The sequence below is a fragment of the Girardinichthys multiradiatus genome, chromosome 9 (genome assembly GCF_021462225.1).
Source record: "Girardinichthys multiradiatus isolate DD_20200921_A chromosome 9, DD_fGirMul_XY1, whole genome shotgun sequence".
NCBI lineage: Eukaryota > Metazoa > Chordata > Actinopteri > Cyprinodontiformes > Goodeidae > Girardinichthys > Girardinichthys multiradiatus.
The window spans coordinates 43,963,903-43,983,891 of record NC_061802.1 but is presented as its reverse complement, the minus strand read 5'-3'; the positions used below and the strand labels follow the sequence as shown (position 1 = coordinate 43,983,891).

The 19,989-nt window shown below is 39.6% G+C and overlaps 1 protein-coding gene across 1 annotated transcript; it reads right to left on the bottom strand.

Moving 5' to 3' along the window:
• Nucleotides 1-9,301: 9,301 nt before the first annotated feature.
• On the bottom strand, nt 9,302-18,249 carry scp2b (sterol carrier protein 2b). The gene is made up of 5 exons (XM_047375746.1): nt 18,093-18,249; nt 16,239-16,329; nt 14,288-14,417; nt 14,058-14,137; nt 9,302-9,984 (listed from the first exon to the last, which is right to left on the bottom strand). The coding sequence occupies exons 1-5, from the start codon at nt 18,113-18,115 to the stop codon at nt 9,889-9,891; spliced, it is 420 nt and encodes a 139-aa protein (XP_047231702.1). The 5' UTR covers nt 18,116-18,249; the 3' UTR covers nt 9,302-9,888.
• Between the last annotated feature and the right edge of the window lie 1,740 nt (nt 18,250-19,989).

Here is a 19,989-nt window from a genome sequence, read left to right as displayed (position 1 = left end):
TCAGGCAGGCCCAACTGCAGGAACCAGGATGGGCATCACTGACAGACTAAAACCTGTTCCACTAATATTAATCATACCTTTCAGTGTCTGTCTCAGGTGCTAGGGGGCAGGTTTGTGGCTCTTCACACCCACTATTGAATATTCTTATGGAGAAACCTTATACACACAAGCTGCTCATAGATAAACTCACAGGTGTATGGATTCAGGTGTTAACAGATTCATAGATATTCTATTGAGCTGCGGCTGCCACTAAGTACATCTTGTATTCATTTCAACCTGGAAACTCATAAGAGAAGACAGGGATGCAATTAGACAAGTTTATTAGTGAATGTTTATATCTTTGGCGCTCGGACCCCAGTGGAAGACATGAATGCTGAGAATGGCATGGGCTTGAATGAACATCTTAGGGTTAGATTTAAAGATGTCTTCCCCCCTGGGATCCGATCCTGGTGGTGGAATGGAGGCCTGAGGAGATTTGGAACGAGTTTGGAAGCCAAATGGTGGAGGTGGGGTGGAGGAGGGTCAAAGTCCAGCTGCAGAACGGAGGGATCTATGGATGAAGATCTTTTAAAGCGGAGCCTTGAAGGATGATTGGCCGGGGAGAAATGCAGACTTGACGCTGATTGGTGGAGCAGAGCCGCATGGAGGAGTAATTAGACGAAGCTGGAGGTAATGGTGAGTTTTCCATGTTGAATTTTCGTTTAAACTCCATTTCAACCTGGAAACTCACAAGAGAAGACAGGGATGCAATTAGAAAAGTTTATTAGTGAATGTTTATATCTTTGGCGCTCGGACCCCAGTAGAAGACGTGAATGCTGAGAATGACATGGGCTTGAATGAACATCTTAGGGTTAGATTTAAAGATGTCTTCCCCTAAAAAAAAGAGGCCGAGGCTGGGGCCGAGGCCGAGGCCGGAAATGAGAAAGGAAGGGAAGTTATTGAAGTTTAAAAGGATTAAGTTAGTGTGTCTGACAAGGCAACGATGGCACAGTGCCTGACAAGGCATAGATGGGGATGAAGATTAAAAAAAAGGAAGGAACATTCTGAGCCTAGAGAAGGAATAAGTTAGTGAGCCTGACAAGGAGTAGATAGGAGTGTGTCTGATAAGGCGTAGATGGGCCAGTGCCTGACAAGGCGTCAATGGGACAGTGCCTATCAAGGCGTCAACAGGCCTGAAGATCTAAAAAGAAAGGAAAGAATTAATTAACGTTCTGAGACTAGAGAAGGAATAAGTTAGTGTGCCTGACGTGGCGTAGATAGGAGTGTGCCTGATAAGGCGTAGATGGGAGTGTGCCTGACAAGGCATTGACGGGGCAGTGCCTGTCAAGGCGTAGATGGGGCTGAAGATTTTTTTTAAATAAAGGAAAAGAATTAATTAACGTTCTGAGCCTAGAGAAGGAATAAGTTAGTGTGCCTGACGAGGTGTAGACGGGAGCGTTCCTGACAAAGCGTCAACAGGACAGTGCCTGTCAAGGAGTCAACGGGGCTGAATATCAAAAAAGAAAGGAAATAATTAATTAACGTTCTGAGCCTAGAGAAGGAATAAGTTAGTGTGCCTGATAAGGCGTAGATGGGCCAGTGCCTGACAAGGCATCAACGGGACAGTGCCTATCAAGGAGTCAACAGGGCTGAAGATCTAAAAAGAAAGGAAAGAATTAAGGGTTCCATGGATGAAGGTCTTTTAAAGTGGAGCCTTGAAGGATGATTGGCCAGGGAGAAATGCAGACTTGACACTGATTGGTGGAGCAGAGCTGCATGGAGGAGTAATTAGACGACGCTGGAGGTAATGGTGAGTTTTCCATGATGAATTTTCGTGTGAACTCCATTAGAACCATGCACTTTGCAGTAACATTGTTGTTGTCATATATGCATTTCTGCAGGTGTACAAGCACTTTCTTTCTTTCTTTCTTTCTTTCGTTTCCATCTCTCTGTCCATTGCATTTAAAGTCATTGGCAATACAAGTCAATAACCATCTTTACTTTGCATTTTCTGCATTAAAGGCAAATATTCAGTATAATTCCATCTATTTACTGAACAAAAATAGGCATCATGATTAGGTTGCAAAAACAATTTTGAGTTTAGTCATTCATGACTTTACCTGAGTTGTGACCGGTTTTTTCACCACAGTTTCAAACTAGCAAAACTTTAGTGGCCAGTAGAAACTTTAAGATAAATAAACTGAGTTTTTTTCGCAAAACTTACTTAAAGTAGTCCACAAGCTCCTAACATAACTTCAATCCCACTGACTAACAATTTATTAAAGATTCCTTAAAATAAAAGTCACACAAACAAGAAGAACAAAAAGAACATCTCTTTACAAAAAGATCACATACACCCTTTGTCATGATTTTAAGGTGTTTGAGTTTTGTTTTGGACTTGTTCATAAGTGGTTATGTTTTCCATGTGGTGCTTTAGTTCTTTTCTTTAACTTTAGTTTCTTGTTCTGATTATGGAGCATTCTAATTCTGTCACTTTAAAATGTACCCTTTGGTTTCATTGTCATTGTTTCTTTGCTTAGACCAATCATGTTTTGTTTTCACTCTCTACCTCTGCCACAGCAATCAGCTTCATTCAGTCCACCTGCACTTTTCCAATCAGCCTCCTTGCTTCAGCTGTGCCATGCACCATATATACTCTGTTCTGTTCATTCCTTGCTGGATTATTCTGCACTTCTGTTCATGCCAAGCCAAGTCTAGCGATGCCTGTTCTGTTCATGCCATGCCCGCTCAAGTTGTTTGCCTGTTCACCTCATATCCAGATGCAAGTTTGTGTTCTTATTAAATCTTTTTCACTCACCAACTTCTGCTGTTCCCACCGGTCTGCATTTGGGTCCACTTCAAGAGCCATTTCTGACAGCCGTAACATAACAGCGTTTGATAACGTTAATGTATGTAATGTGTTTAGAGCCGTGTTACATAGTAACAATCTGAATATCAGACAGAGACCCTGCATCAGAAAACATTCCAATGATTTGATAATCCCAATCAAGGTATTTTTAGCAATTTACTTATAATGGAAAAGTGTTCTCATGAGGGTTCTCATGTTCCATGTGCTCACGTGTACTTGACGTCTACATACATAATACATCAAACCCTAACATTTGTCGGAGTACTGTTTTTTCCTTGACTACAAATACAGCACCTTACAACTACAAACCTTAATGCATTTTTTTATTTCATAAACCAACATAAAGTAGTGCATAACTGTGAAGTGGAAAAATAGGGATCCATGGTTTGTGATAGGCCTTTGTAGGTTTGCAGTTGTGCCATACAACAGTGCTTTGTGAGGTGTTCAAAGATGGACTCTGAATTTTATGTTGGGGTATCAGAGAAAGGGGGGCCGAATACAGATGCCATACTTTTCAGTTTGTATTAGTTTAAAAAAAAAAAGAAATCAAAACCATGTCTATTTTCTTCCACTTCACAATTATGCTTTAGTTTATGTTGGTCTATGACATTATTATATGCTGTTACTGTCATAATTGAGGTATTTTGTGGTGGACCAGAGGCAGACAAGCACAGAGGAAGCAGAGTGGGATCAAACTCCAACTTTAATTTTAAGAGATAACTCACATGAAGGCGAGGTGCAGGGTGACAGGATAATCCAGCACAAAAAATCCAAAAGACATCCCACGAGGACATGGAAGAGACATAACGATACCGCGTGGAACAAAGGACGAAGGCAAACTTAAATACAGACAAAGGTGGACAAGAAACAATAGGGCAGGTAATCAGAGGAACAGGGAACAGGTGACACAAGGAGGCTGGGAGGCAGAGGGAACAGGTGAATCTAATACAAGTAATTAACAAGACACCGAGCAGACCTAAAACAAAACTATAAACAAAGATACATAAAACATAAGAATCAAGAATAACATGAACTAAAGGAAACTGAGAACCTCGAGGGAACACAACAACCTAAGCACTTAACAGAATAGGAACCAAAAGAGAACCCTGACTAAAAAGTAAACCCTAAACAAACACTGACTGAACCAAAACTGAGGATGAAAAAGAGGAAACGAGGACTAGAATAGAAGTAAACAATAACTAAAGGTAACCTATAAAGGAGGAAATAGAGAACAAGGATAAACAAGAGGAACAAGGCTAAAGGGGACCGGCAGACTAATAACAATAATAATAATAATAATAATAATAATAATAATAATGAAATCATTCAAAGAACAAGAGAGCAATGCCAAGGGAACAAAGGGCGAGAGAACACACTGGGGGGCAGAAGAAAACTAGAACTGTAGGAAAAAACAGAAAACACAAATACAAAACCATAAACAAGAAACCACAACTAACATGAATACAAAACACAAGTAAGAACATCTAACTAAAAGGTAAACAAAAACACAAAACCACAAACAGAGTCCAAAACATCACATCCTGACAGTTATTAGCAGTGTTGCCTTGCAGCAAGAAGGTCCTGGGTTCAAATCTCTGCCTGGGGTCTATCTGCACGGAGTATGCAGGTTCTTCCTATGCATGTATGGGTTCCGTCCGGGTACTCTGGCTTCCTCCTATACAGTATAAAGGCATGACTGCTAAGTTGATTGGTCTCTCTAAATCACCCTAGAGAGTGAGTGTGTGTGTGGGCATGGTTGTTTATCCTGTGTGTTTTGCCATGTGACAGATTGATGACCTTTCCAGCGCATGCTCCGCCTCTCTCCCAGTGACTTCTGCTGCAGATAGGCACCAGCCACCCCCATGGATGGATGGAGTTTATGCTTTTAATGTGACAAAAGTTCACTTCTGAAAAGCACTTTATAAAAGCATGTCTCACATGCCAAATAAGCTGTGATTTTTACCCTGAGATGAAGAAATCAGACTTGGGTTTTTATCCCAGACTCCATCTCCAAAGCTGAAGAAGAAGGCACTCATGTCCATGCTCTCTTTATTAGTAGTTGGCAGCCTGTTTTTTCCTTAGAGGGGCCCTGTTTGCTGCTTTGTATTTTTAGGAACTTTCCGTTGTTCCAGATGTACAGGCGGCATTCTCACAACAGACTTTTCAACAGATTCATTGTATAACTGTCACACAAGCTGCCCTGATTATTCTGCATGCTGTCATTCTGCAGAGCGGTGCACAGAGCATCAGGCACCATGTGTGACAGATCAGCAGAGAGTCTTTGGATCTTTGATCTCTTTCTTCTAGAAAATAATGAAACTATGCCGTCTGGTTGCGCCTGCTGCTTTGAATCACGGACACACAGTCAAACACACTCAGCATGATATTTTATCATTTACAGCCAGGCGTTCTCCTCCTTTCTTTGCACACAGGGGAGGTCCCAACTGCATTCTTACCATCTGATCTGTTTCATCTATGACTTGAGGAAACTGTTCCACTGAGCAAAGTTGTGTAAACGTTGACACTCCTTTTAAATGTGTCCCCAGAAACAAGGATTTCCATGTTCTTTCGAGGATGTGTTTGTAAAGTAAACCTTATAAACCACATGCCGTTATGAACTGAACATTATACAATCCCAAACACACCAGTTATTATTAAGCAACATATGTTTTTGGGGGACTAATGTTTGCCACTTGATGTTACCGTTTACTGTTACTCCACATCTCATCGCTGCACTTGTCTGCTCCAAATCAGGGTTTAAAATATAACTCTTAATAACATTTGTGGCAGATAATTGTGCCCCAGTGCAGAAACTGAATAACCTCCGCACTATCTTGAGCAGAAAACATGTTTTTTTCGGGTTAGGGTTACAGTGAGAACAGAGTGAGCAGGTGATTCATGGTGTGTCAGAAATTATTTATGCTACTTTGCTTTTTGTTTCCTTCAGTCATGCACTTTCCCTACCCCATGGCTTCTCTGTGGGGTTTAGGTTGGGTCAGTTTGCCTGTGATACCCTGGTAATCAAATGGTAAATGGACTGAACTTATATAGTGCCTTTCCAATCATACCGGCCACTCAAAGAGCCACATTCACCTAATCGCACTAACAAACACGCACAGATTGGTAGGCAACTTTAGGTTCAGTAAACTTGCCCAGGGGAGCATCGCCATGAGGCAAGAGGAAGCTGGAATCACACCTACAATTTTCAAATTGTAAAATGACTCCCCTTGTCGCAGGTAAAGCAGGTATTTGGTAGTTTTCCTTTGTCAGCTTAGCCCAGGTACTGTAAGACATCTCTCTTGTTCTTGTGCAGATCAACACAAGGAATGCTGTACTTGTAGCCCCATGTCCTGCATACATCTGTGTGTGGTGGCTCTTGAAGCTCTCACTCCAGCCACAGACCACACTTTGTAAATTACCCTGAAAATCTTTAAACAGGTTTGCTGTACAATCCTCTTAATCCCACCCGGATTGTTGTTGCTTGTGGACATTTGTCTACCCGAACTTTTTCTTTCTCTCAACCTTCAATCAAAATGCTTGGATATAGCAATCTGAGAACAGCCAGCCTTTTAGCAATAACATTTTTTTGGCTTACCCTCTTGTGGACATTGTCAGACTGCCTGTTGGACAATTGTCAAGTCAACAGGGTTTTTTTTTTAACTGTGTAGACCATATTATTCCTGTTTTAAAATTACTTTCATTTTTTTAAATTGAACTACAGCAATAAAGTAACCTTTTGATCTTAATTATTTTTTATCTATATATGGTGCATAATCAATGTCAGATGTAGAAATGAAGTACACATTGCCACATACTGTACTTGATGCCAGAAAGTCTAGATACATTAGTGTTTCAAAGTGTTGCATCAGGTTTTCCTACAAAAACGTTTGTGTTTACTAAAGCAGTGAAAGAGTTTTACATCTTATCTGGGTCACATGTCCCTCACATGGTTCTGCTCTTCTACTAGTGCCAAATGTTATGTTGTGGCACAAATATCAGAAGTTGCCTTTGACCTAGGTCACAGCAAGTGTTTAAAGTTAATGGGCAAGAAGGAGATATAGGGGCATATCTTTAAGGTGGCTATTCCTGGCCTGACTATACAGTTTCGTTCAAGAACAAGCGTCATACTTGTGTTGACAATTATTTGCTATTTTAACAGGAAATGAAGAGATCAGTTGTTATTTTCAACTGCCTTTGAACAGTTTGTGAGCGAGAAAGAAGCCTGTTCTAAAATGTGGAAGAGCTAAACAGCATAAATGTCTGGTTTGTGCCAGGAAACCAACCAATTTCAATGAACTTCACCTATTTTAAAATTGCTGTGACCAAGGTGTAACATGCTAAGCAAAATTTGACCAAATATGAGTATACACGTACCAGCCAATCTATTAGGTACAACTCACTAGCACTGGGTTAGACCTCTTTTTACCTTCTGTCACAGAGAACAGTCTTAATTCTCACAGTATCGATTCACTAAGGTGTCAGAAACATTCCCCAAAGATTCTAGCTCTTATTTAACACTGCTCTGGGCCGGCCTACTGAGAAGCTTTGTTGCTGGTCTCTGTAGTCCTCATGTCGACCTACTGAGCATCTTTGTAGGTTCCAGCAGCCTTCCTGAGACCTGTGCTCCTCTGGGTCACCCAAACTGTTTTGTTTGGACTATGTTTTCTTTATGGACTCTGTTTCTTGTCTTAAACATTTTGGCTTTTCTTCCACTAGCTATTCACAATAATTTGTTGCAACAATGGCCAGTTCCTCGAGATGGAACTGGTGTAACTGGGTAAGGCTACTTTGATTCCTTGCTTGCACACACCTTTTCAGCTTTGCCAACAAATATTGTGTTGCACTGAGAATGAGGGATATGTGATGGCCACCCTAAAACAATGACGTTGTTTGCCTTAAGCCACCTAACTAATATGGCAATATGCTTTGGCATTGACCGAGATATTTCCACATAATATCCACATAATGTTCTTTCCTAACGATGCTGCCACGCTTATACAGTGGGGATGGTGTTCTCAGGCTTGCAAGCTTATTCATTTTCCCTCCAAATGTAACAATGGTCATTATGGTCTCAGACATCAATTGTAGTTTCACCAGAACACAGACTATGCCTTTAACAAATAAGGCTTTTGTCCCAGAGTGCATTTACTTTTTATTGCTATTGGAGTAATGGCTTCTCCCTCTCTGAGTGATCTTTCACCTCATGTCGCAGGACTCCTTTAGCTGTGGATAACACTCTCCTACCAGCTTCAACCAGCATGAATTGGACTTGTGGAGGTCCACAATTCTGTTCCTGATTTTTAGTTTTCTATGACGTCACACAAGAAAGCAGCACGCTTAAGGTGTTGCCCTGAAATACATCCCCAGGTGTGCCTCCACTAGATTTAAATAATGGAGTTTAGACGATTTCTCTAGTTCTAACCCCAAGATGTTTATTCAAGCTCATGTCATTATCAGCATCCACGTCTTCCACCGGGGTCCGAGCCCCAAAAGAAAACAAACATCAGTTAATAAACTTCTCTAATTGCCATTCCTGTGTTTCTCTCATCTGTGTCTTTTCAGGTTGAAATGTGAATTAACCCATCAGAAGCTGACAAAGCCATGAGATCATCTGTGCTTTCCGAATTTAGACACAGTAACTTTGTGTATGCAAACTTCAGCCTAGGAAGAAAGAAAAATCTCTCGCTCATTTTTTTGGCTTTTAGCAAGTATGAATAAGTTTAGTAATCGTTCTAAAACAGAGCATTTATTCTGATTTGATGCAAACAGTAAGGAAGAAAAAAAACGGCACTTTTTATACACTGCATGTTTATATTTAGGTATATTTCAAACATGATGAAACACGTTCACAATATTAACAAGTCACAACTTTACATGCAAATATTTGGTTTTAACTTTACTTGATCTGCTTTAGTCATAAAAAAGATCATAGGTACATAACTGAAGCTATTCTGTATTAATGTTTCCAGAATCACTGAAAGCAAGCTAGAAACGTTTATTAGCCAAGAACTTCACTCTTTCTGAAGCGATCCGTTTTTATAAAGAAGGGATAAGGAAATGCGCAACATGAACTTTAATACCGTGCTTGGTTCTACTGAGGAATAAAAAAAAAAGGCATTGCATTGATTATTTAAAATCAGTCATTACTGACCAAAACAAGCCCAGTGTGACATCAGAGTAAGAGCCAGAAAAATCTTGGAGCCAAGCCGAAGCTGCAGAGGAATCTGGGTCAGAGCTAGTTAAAAGATTTGTCTCTGAGCCATGCTCCTCCATGTACGGCATGACAGTGTGCAGAATCAGGTCGCTGTAGTGTTGGAAAAAATGCAAGTGAAAATAAAACCTTGTTCTCTATGCCATCTCATGGGAGCTGTTATGTGTGTGAAAAACATGAGGTCACCAGCAGGAAAGGGTGCAAATGAAGTGCAGCAGATGAAAAAAAAAAAAAGACCAAAGTCAAAGTTTTCAGCAAGGACAAGTTTATTTCTAAGAAATCTTACAGAGATCTATACTGTGCAGATAGTACCACAAAAAATTGCAACCCAAGCAGATAAAATGTTAGGTAGACAGTGAAAAACTGCTCTGTGTTGGTAACTAACTACCAACCTTGATTTTAAATTCTGAGGGAGGCACTTACACAGCTGCAGTCATGGTTGTGCAACATATTATCAGTTCTTCCCAAAACAGTTCCAGTTATAGTGCACTCAAAGTTAGCTTTCATTATTGGCAAAGGCTATGAAATCTGGACAGAAATGCAATTAGTATCAAAGTAGGGAGCAACTGTCAGAACTCTAGCAGACTGACACTGAAAAGATGTGCATACTGGAACTCAATTAGGAAATTAATTATCTGTCCATCTATCGTATTCCCCAGTTAGACAGGCGGGGCTCAGACTAATCCCCCGCTCGGCCAGTGAGATCACCCAAGAGAAAAAGTGGTTCAGTCCATCCACGTCTCTTTCAGATCTTCAACATTTCTCTGTTACTGAACCTTAAATTCTCCACAGCCAAGCATTTTAGTGAGGGCTTGATCAAGCTTCTCCTCTACAGCTTGGCTTTGCCCGGCTGCAGCTGGAGGCTTTGGAGCTTCATGGCCAAGCCCATGTTCCCTGTGATCTTCAGCTTGCCCTGGAAAAATGCCTGGGAATCAGAAGGGATAAAGGGAAAAGGAGGTGGGATGTGTAAAAAAAAAAAAAAATCTGTATCAGAGCAGCTTGGAATCGGTGTTAGAGTGAACTACACACTGGCAGTTTTAAGAGTTACCGTGAGAGATTAACGCAGCCTGGGAGAAAGTGGGGCAATGGCAACAAAAGCTTAAAACATGGTAGGAAACTGCACGGCAGGCAGACTGATATTGCAGAAATGTTGGTAAGACTAATGTTATCTGGAAAAAATTAAAATACTGACTGAATACAGATCAGATGTAGACTCTATTTTCTGAAGAATAATAAAGTTTGTCATAACCATAAAAATGTAAAATGATCTGTTGTGCCTTTGCATTGAGAAATAACTACATGTTCAAATTTGCTTGCTGCAAGCCTCAGTAAAAGCAGAGGCTATCTGGGGACTCCTGGTATGATTACTGCTATTACCCACAATAAATTAGAATTACACATTGTTGCAGCTGAAAAGATGAATGCAGCCACAATATAAATAAATAAATAGTGAAAATGAGAAGATTTACTGGTATTGCATCAATAAACTGTATTTGGAAAAAATAGTTTTGCAAATGTTAGACATTTCATTTGCTTTTGAAACCGGACCCCATCCTGATATTCTTGCCTGTCTGTGGCTTCCTGCTTAAACCTACTGGTCACTTTAGTTTGGTTGTATCGCTAAACCCGAAGCCAGCACATTACATTAGGTAAGGACTGTTCTTGCTGTAAATGATGGATGATGCACTTTTTCTTATGTACTGATTCCCAACCACAGCAACAGGTTCCTTGTACACAAATCCTGCAGCTCCAGGAAAATGTGTCAAAGCAACAAAACAAAGATGGTCAAGAGTCTAAATAAACTTCCACACTGGAGAAGGGCAGGAACTCCAACTATTGTCGTAAACATAGAGCTGTGATCAAACTCAGAAATGTTTGTTTTTCCACCAACTTCAGTGCTTTAGTTGTTATGGTGCTAATGTGCTTAGAATCTTTGTTACAATGAAGAGTGACTTGATTTAAAGCAATTAAATGTGAAGTCAATGAAAGATAATGAAAATAAATCTCAAAAAGTTCATTTGTACTTTAAGTCCATATAGGCTGATGTCAGGGCTGCATGGCAGCATACTGGTTAGCAGCAAGAATCTCCTGGGTTTGATTCCAGGCCTGGGTTCCTTCTGCATAGATGCTTGCATGGATTCTCTCAGGGTACTCTTGCATCCTCCCAGTCAAAAAACATAACCGCTAGACTAAGGGGTTACTCTAAACTGCCTCTAGGTATTACTGTGTGTGTGCAATGTTGTTTATCCTGTGTCCAGATGCAGTGTACTGGTGACCTGTGCAGGATTGGCTCTCGCCCAGTGAGCACTGGAGACAGCCACCAGCTGTCCTACAAGTGGAGTGGAGTGGAGTGGAGTGGAGTGGATGGTTAGTCCCAGAAGCAGGGGGTAGTCTAACAAGGACAGGACATCTGATATCCCTCTATCCTTCTGATTGGATTAGACATGAATGGTTGCTTTAAAAATACAGTGCTGCCTAAAATTATTCTTCTTCGGTCAGTCATGGCTACCTTCAAAGGTCTTTAATAATCATTATATCACATCAAAAGAGCTTTATAAAGGCTAGTTCTAATGAAACAATAGTCCTTTTTTTTTATTGAGGTTATGTATATTTATTATCGCTAACAGTTCCCTAACCTGTAGCAGAACCGGCGAGTGCACAGTTCAAGGAATCAACTCAATTTTAAAAGTCTAAAACTACCCTCACTGGCCACACTATAAAAATGTACACGTTTCTAGTAAAGGGTCACTTTTACCTTCTGAAATCCCTAAATTCTTCACCACATACAATCAACAAAGTGTCAGAAATATCTCTTCAGAAATTCTGGTCCATATTGACAATACAGCATCACCCAGTTGCTGCAAATATGTCAACTCCACATCCAGGATGTGAATCTCCTGTTCCAGCACATCCCAAAGGTGTTCAGCTGGACTGAGATCTGGTGACAGTGAATGCTCCAGAAACCAGTTTGATTTGATTGGAGCTTTGTGGCCTGGTGTATTACCCTGCTGGAAGAAGCCATCAGAAGATAGGTCCACTGGTAATAAAATGAAGACATGGTCAGTATGATGCATACCCGGAGCTCAGGGGCCTAAAGAGTTTTAGTCGGAGCATTTTGGCTAAAATCTGGTTTTGTTTTAGTAACTACTTAGTCAGTCATAGTCATGCTGGTTATAGATATCTAAAATTATTGTACATATAGGGGGTTATATTTCCCAAAACACATAGAAACACAGATTTTGTTTTTTCTTTTATAATTTTAATTTTTCTTTTTCAAGTTTCAAAAACCAGAAATCCTAAAAAGAACATGAAATATTCAAAATACACACAACATACTTTCTTAAAGCAGTGCCAGAAGTGGTATCTGTGAAATTTAAAAACCAAACTTATATTAAGCTTGTTGGACCAGAACTTAACTAAAATGATTCATAACCCTGCTGAATTTTACCAACATGTTTCTTCTGATTGGAAGTTATATTAACCGGTTAACGTGACCTAGCAGGAGGCCTGGCTTGAAACTGATAGAGAATCTGTAGAGATAAGGGTGATGACAAAGAGGCATTCCAATCTACAAATGATCAAAATACCAGAAGAAACAAGAAAAAAAAACTGCTCAGCAACTAAAAGAAGTGTTTGGTTGCTCTAATGCCTGTACGATTCTCTCATTGAGGAGAGTTTACATTTCCAACATGCAATCCATTAATAAAAATTAAAAACAAAATACTGTCTTTTACATTGTTTTATTATACTGTGATAGATGGTGTCTTTTTTCCTATCAGACACAAAAATCTTTTTCAATTTAAATCTGCCAGGGGTATGAATAATTTTGAGCTAAACTGTATGATATGTTATTACTTTTCTGCAAGTACCATGGTGCTGTTAAATACTTCAGTTCATTCCCTTCCTACCATTCAACAAGATCAGGTCTCACTGGCTACTGTTTGAACTCGTCTTTCCACATGAATAAAACTAAATCTGGTTAGTTTTCATTTTCGGCTTTTTTTGTTTTCATTAGTTGATGAGAATACATTTTTAATCATAGTTCTGGTAATGAAGTGTTTATCAAGTATTTGTCAGGAAAAAACAGTGTCCTCGACAACCAAATTGCTGATGCTTATGTTTGAAAATCCCAGTAGATCAGCAGTTTCTGCAATACTCAGAGGAGCCCGTCTGGCACCAACAACTATGTAACTTCAATTACATTCCGTCCACTTTGTTCCCCATTCTGATGCTCTAGTAAAACTTCAGCAAGTTGTCTACACCATGTCTAGATGGCAAAACGCAGCGAGTTGCCACCATGTGACTGATTAGCCATTTGTGTTAACAAATGAATGGGTGTACCTAATAAAGTGGCCTTTGACCAATGACTAAAATATCCTTAAAAGCACACAACTATTTTGCTAACAGTACTGGGTATGCCCATCTGTAGCTGGACCCTGAGGTGACTTTAAATTGTCAGGCCAGATTTTATCTTCTGTCTTCACTCTGTTTGGTTTCAAACTTTTCTTTTTAGTTTAGTTTGGGAATGTGAGTCATCACTAAGCCTGGATTATTCCCATGAAAAATATCGTTTCAAATAAGTCTGCAATTGACGGTTCCCTCTTTCTGCTCCAACAGGTTTCCTCCTCAGTGAACAGCACTGACTGTGTGGCACGGATAAAAGTTCTGTTTACACAGACTGTGTCCTGGAGGTCATCCTCTCGTCGCAGGACGAACGTATGGATAGTGAGATTGGAAAAACAGCTTTTTTTTCCTGCCCAAAGAGACTTTAAAGTGTGCACATTAATTCTGAGTTTATCCTGCTGCTGCTTTCATCAGTCCCAGAAGCAGCCGAATACACCCCACAACAATGATGTGACTTAATGAACTGGAATGCTTTCAGTTTTCAAGTGGCTGCTGTCTTTTCTCCACATGTTTTATCATTTCCATCCCTTCAGAAGAAAAAGCTTCTACTGCGATGAGATGTCTGGTAGGAAATAACATGGCATGGAAACTCACCGTCTGTGGGTTCATCTTCCCAGTCAGCAAAGCCAACAGGTCTGTATCTGACATGGAGATGGTGCAATCTGCCTTCTTGTCTGCAGAGTGGAGATAAAGGAGTTAAAGATCAGAAATATTTGCTGAGTTAAGGGTAATATACTGACACGAAGCAGATAACAGAGTCAGTGCAGACCTTCAACTTTACACTGAATCCCCAGCTGTAACAGGCAGCCTCTGAGTTTTCTCACCTGTGTCGTTGTGAACGCAACCTTTGCCGTTCTTCACGTCCACAATCCAAGTTGCCTCCTGTCCATTTGGGCCATCTTTTACTTTGAAGGCAAAAACTCCTCCAATTTTCTTCACAAACTGTTCACCTTCCTGCAGGACAGAGATGTTACATTTCAGCCATAAACTCATCTCCTAACCTTCAAACTGCAGGAAGAACGTTTGGTAAATATCTCAAAGGACCTGGATGGAGGCCATCTTTATCCGTCTGTATTTGGAGCTCAGTTTTCCTAAACGTTCCTAAACCAGGGTTCCTGCCAGTGTCTGTGACTTCAATGTAAGACTTCTGAGGTTCTTTTTAAGAACTTTCTGATTTCAATTCAGGAACCACATGAATCATTAAAACTATTTTATACTTCTTGATAACCAGAGCAAGTTTGATAAACTCTAATTTGCTTTGATACAGTCAAAATCTTAAGACCAGGGGTAAGTATTGGCATTTCCCGCTGCTTTAAGTCACCAGGTTCTAACTCGGTAATGAGGAGCCCCATAGATCCCATTGATTGTTTAATTTGTTTACATTTAATTTCTCCAGTGGGATCTCCGTTTCATCCCAGTAACGTTGTAAGCAACCAGGACAGTCAAGAGAATAAAAACGTTTTTGCTCTATATTGTCCCATGTTTGGTGCTCCCTTGCAAGTCCAAATAGAAAGGTGTGTGGAGGGGAGGAGATGTGGTCTCTGAAGACGTTTAACTGTAGTAAAAGGGTAGAACATCTGATCTCTATACAAAACAGCTTTCACTCATCTCTGTGCTGCTGTGTTTTGGATTTTTAAGAATTCATGTGAACTATGGCTCATATACTAAACATTGATCAGTTAACAATCACACTGTACCATATTTGTTACACCTGAAAGTCTGTAATGACTGCTTTGTCTAACAAAAAGTGGCATCTGAGTCTTGTGCTGTTCCACTTATTGTCTGTTGTGGCGTGGCATCCCACCCTTCTTAAACGGCGAGGTACTGCTGATTAATTGCTAGGTGTCGTCTTGGTCTCATGATGTCCAGAATGTGAACAGCATGATGAGGAGGACTGTTTAAATACCAATTCTGATTGAACCAGGATGTTATGGGTCGGTTCATGGATCAAACACCTGTTGTGAATTTTGTCAATAAGCTCCTTGTTCCAAAACAGAAAGTTGTGTCAGTCCTGCCAGTGAGCTTGAGCTCAAACTGTCATTATTGAGGTCACACAGAGGTAAGTGCTTTGAAATGAGGAAACCATTTGCTGATTGAGTCAGCATAAGCTTGAAATGATCAGTGTGCTGTGAGGTGGTCCCAATGTGCCACCATGAGTTGATGAAGCAGGCTCAAACGTGAGCAGAAACACAACTGATTAAACCAATATTCAGATTTTTTTATGAACCGCTGCGTCCTGGCGTTTGTATCAAGATATACTGAGGTTTTACAACTGATCACATTTTCCACCATACTGTTTCTACGGTTTAAACTCCATATAAGGAGCTGCAGGATGTCCACAGTTATTTTCAGCTGTTTAGATCGTAGAATAACGAAGCAATGGCCCTCTTCCACATGATGCGGTGTGCTGCCAGTGTTGGCTGGACGAAAGAAGAAGGGGGGGGGAAGAGGTTTTAAGGTAATGTTTTAAAACTACTGTAGTTTAACTATGAGCTGAATGTCTGCTAAGCAGTCAACAGCAAGCTGGTTAGCAGACAGATCTAAAATTGTTATAGTTGCTTTTCAGCAAGAGAGCTGAACAGCAAAAAGGTTAAATATTCAGTGATAACATGAAATAATGGTTGCTTTTCTGTTTAAAATTTAAAAAAAATGACACCTTTGTGTTTAAAATTATTCAGAACTGAAACGATGAAGCTGCTGTATTTTTAGTTAGGATTACACCATGTTACATTACTCCGTGATTTCCTGTTGGTTCCTGCTGTGTCATGTAGTCACCTCCTGAAGCTTGTTGTTGATCTCCTGGAACACAGCATGGGCCTTGAAGCCTTCCAGTCCACTTCCAGTACTGGTTTGAATGGCTTGAATCCTTAACATGAAGACAGAAGAATGAGACCCGAAGATTACTGAGGACAGGATGAGGAACACACAGCTCAGAGAGGAACGCCATCAACATAATCATTAGTCAGTCACAATTCTGTTGTCTTTGTGGTCACTACAGTGTAAGGCTGCTATCAGAAAAGCTCAGTGAAGGTGCTTTGCTGGTTTCATTCAGTACATGTGATTGACCTGCAGGCTCTACCTGAGCACATAGAAAAGGGTAGTTAACATCTTAACCTGTCCCTTCTGTCCCCCTCTCAGCTCTGTGCTGCAGGATTACTAATCACTTCCCAAATTCAAGCTCAAAAAACATGAAACATAAGAGTAAACCCAATACATTTATACCAGTCACTACTTTAACCTGTGGGGCTTCCTTCATTTAATGCTCCACCTGTATCATTTCAACACAAAAAATGCTCTTTTATAGATTATCATGGAAATGTTCCTTATATTTTATTCAGCCTATTATAAACCTGAACATACATGACAAGAATCGTTTCATTTTCTGAAATTTTTAACCTCCTAAATCCTAGTCTATTCTCCCTTTTATTTACAAAAAACATATGTATGCACCATTCCATGAATGCTAAAAGATTGTTTTAAGTGAGTCTAGGAGGGTCAGATATTGGCAGTAACATTGCTTCTAAATAAGTTTCATTTTGTGTGCAAGATCATAAGGACAATATTAACAAGAGAAATATTATGACTTGCCGTAAGTCCTCAAAAAATTGACAGCAACATTATTTCTAATCAATTATTATTTTTGTACTAAAAATGTTGTTAAAAAGTAAATTCTCAAACAATAAAACATGAGACAGTTGATGGTAGAAAATATGTAAAAGTGGTGAAGATTGCTAAATTTTGTCTTTAAAAAATATTTTTGATGAAAACATTAAAATTGACTCCAAAATACACAACCAGGATATTTGCATCACGTTGGTGGTGTTGATCTGCAGCCAAAGTGACTCTAAAATGTCGTTAAAAAAATCCAAGAAAATTAAATAAAATTATTTGCAAAAGTCTTGATTGTAGCCACAAGGAACTACAACCAGCCTGTAGGTCAGAGCCAGCAGTCAAAAAGTGGTTACATTTGCATTCCATGCGGTATGTTTGACATGCTAGTTGCTAATAAAATCAGCAATTCACCGAAATGATGAATTGTGTTTGAATTCTTGTATGTGTACATGATGTATTTTGTTATTCTGCGCTAATTTGTAAGCCAGGGGTCAAAAGGTCCAGTCCTCAAGGCTGGTGTTCTGCAACTTCTACGTGTCTTCATGGTCCAACACACATGGTTCACATGGCATTGCAATCAAGACCTCCAGAATCCGCGTCAGAAACTGAAACCCCTAGAAACCCCTGTTGTAAGGGCTGACAGACAGACAGACAGATAGATAGATTTGGGCTCCTGTCTGCAGCGATGTTTTCTGACAGCAGTGTGAATCGACAGGATTTCATCTTTAAATAGCTACATTTCTATACCGGGCTTCGATCTGTTTCACATTTATTAGATTTAAATGGTTCTTGAGTGCAGCTGTGTATTTGCACATCCAAATCATAGGTTTATAGTAACTAGTTAACTCTTCGCTTAGCATGAGCAGCTGTTAACTAAAGCCCAGCTAGTAAACCCGACTGCCTGCTGTCGCTTGACATCTTGACATTCATCCAAGATCCAAGCTAACCTGGAGAAACCGGAGCAATGATGGTGACGTCGTCTCCCTGCTAAAGGAAAACGACTTTACCCAGCCTTACCTTGGTATTTTAACTTCAGGCATTCTGCTGGAAGAGTCAGAACAAAAAAGCTCTTCGGCTAAAACAAACAAGCAGATGCGAAGCTGTACTTTCTCCTGCTGATGTTGGCTAACTGCAGCACTTCCGGGTTTCTGCCTGCCTTCCCAGGTGTCCAGACTCGATGTGTCGATGTCAGATATCTGCGAGCGGTCTTAGGTTGTCAGTTATTAGCTAAAATGGCTTAAGATGCTTCTTTCACTTTTTTTCCCCATACTGATATATTTTTTTTCTATGGCACTCAAGGTGCTATGCATCATCTGTTTGTGGACCCTTGTTTAAACAGATGCAAAGAAATATGTTATCGGAATGTAATAATGCTCAAAGCTATTTATTAGCCTGATGACTGGACAGATTTTGCAAATCCTACTGGTTCTCCATCTTGCAAATGGAACCCAGTTTAGCATGTTCTCCTTCTGAGAACCAAGTTCTAAGCACAACTAATATAATGGCCTTTTATGCAGCGTTTTTAGGGTCTTGAAACATTGGGGGCTTTAGTCCACACCCAAAATATTTTAATTTTCATAAAACAGCGGCCAGGTTTCAAGTCATTCTCTGTCTAGGCCAGGATTGAATGTAAAATATTGTGAATCAAACAAAGAAGGTTTACTATAATTTTACTTGGTTTAATTTTTGTCAGAAGCTGAATAAATGAGAAACCGTATAGGACTGATTATAAAAACATTTTGCTGAAGCAAATTATGACACATTTTGTTGTATTTAGAAAAAAAACCTAATCTAAATTTTTGCTGACAAACTGTGTTCTTAAACTCAGAGATAATTACTATTGGCCAAATAAATATGTTTCTTTTCTCATCTATGTAAATGACCTTTTTAAACGTTACACTCTCATCTGTTTCACTCCTGAGGCTCCATGGTCTTAATTTCTTACGTTTCAAAAAAGGAAACTGGTATAAAGTTGATTTATTTAAAACTTAGTCAAACGGCAAGATCCTATAAACACATTTATTTAATTTTGCTGAGAGCTTTCCAAACACTTCATTAAAATTGTTCCTTCTTTGAACCTGGTCTGTTTTACTGCCATCTCTTCAGCCCTTCATTCCACTTATGAAGAAATTTGGCTGCCAAAAACAATAAATGAAACATTTATGAAACATCTGTTGTTCTCCCCTGAGCATGTGGGCCATGAGTTAAGTTCTAACTATTAAACAATTTCTGAGAGAAATGGGTGTTAAGTTGTGCTGTTTGAAACATAACATACAGCTTCATCCTGGACCTTTCTTGGACTGTCATCTTTTGTTAACCAATGTTATTAGTATTACTATTAGTTATTAACAACTGTATACATATGGTATGAATATATTGCCTTGAGTAATCCTGCATCCTCATTTAATTAGTTTATATATCATATGTGTTATTCAAAAAAAATAAAACAGTTAACTAGTTAATGGTACGCCTGTGATTAATTTCTGATTTTTATTTCTCATACTGCACCTTTAAACAACCCAGAGCTGTATGCTTAGAATCAGAAGCTGGACTTTTGGAAGCTTACCTTTACACTTTACACTATGTCTTAGTGGAACCAGTAGATATTTTCCTGGTGTATTCAGCAACAATTTATTCTTTCTACCTGTAGAACTGGACTAGAGGACTGGGTGCAGCAGTGAGATTTAATGTTATGATCCGAAGAACCTTTTAATGTATTTAGTAACTTTTATTTTGACTGAACTAAAGGACCAGATATTTTTCACTTCATGATTAATCCAGCTAGAAGCTCACAGAGAGGATTCCTCCTGTTTTCTATCACGGCCAGGCTATTTAACTATACCTGTAGCTCAGGTGAAATTCCCTCTACTCTGTTCCTCATCATGACCCTGAAGATGCTCATTAGAGCAAACCT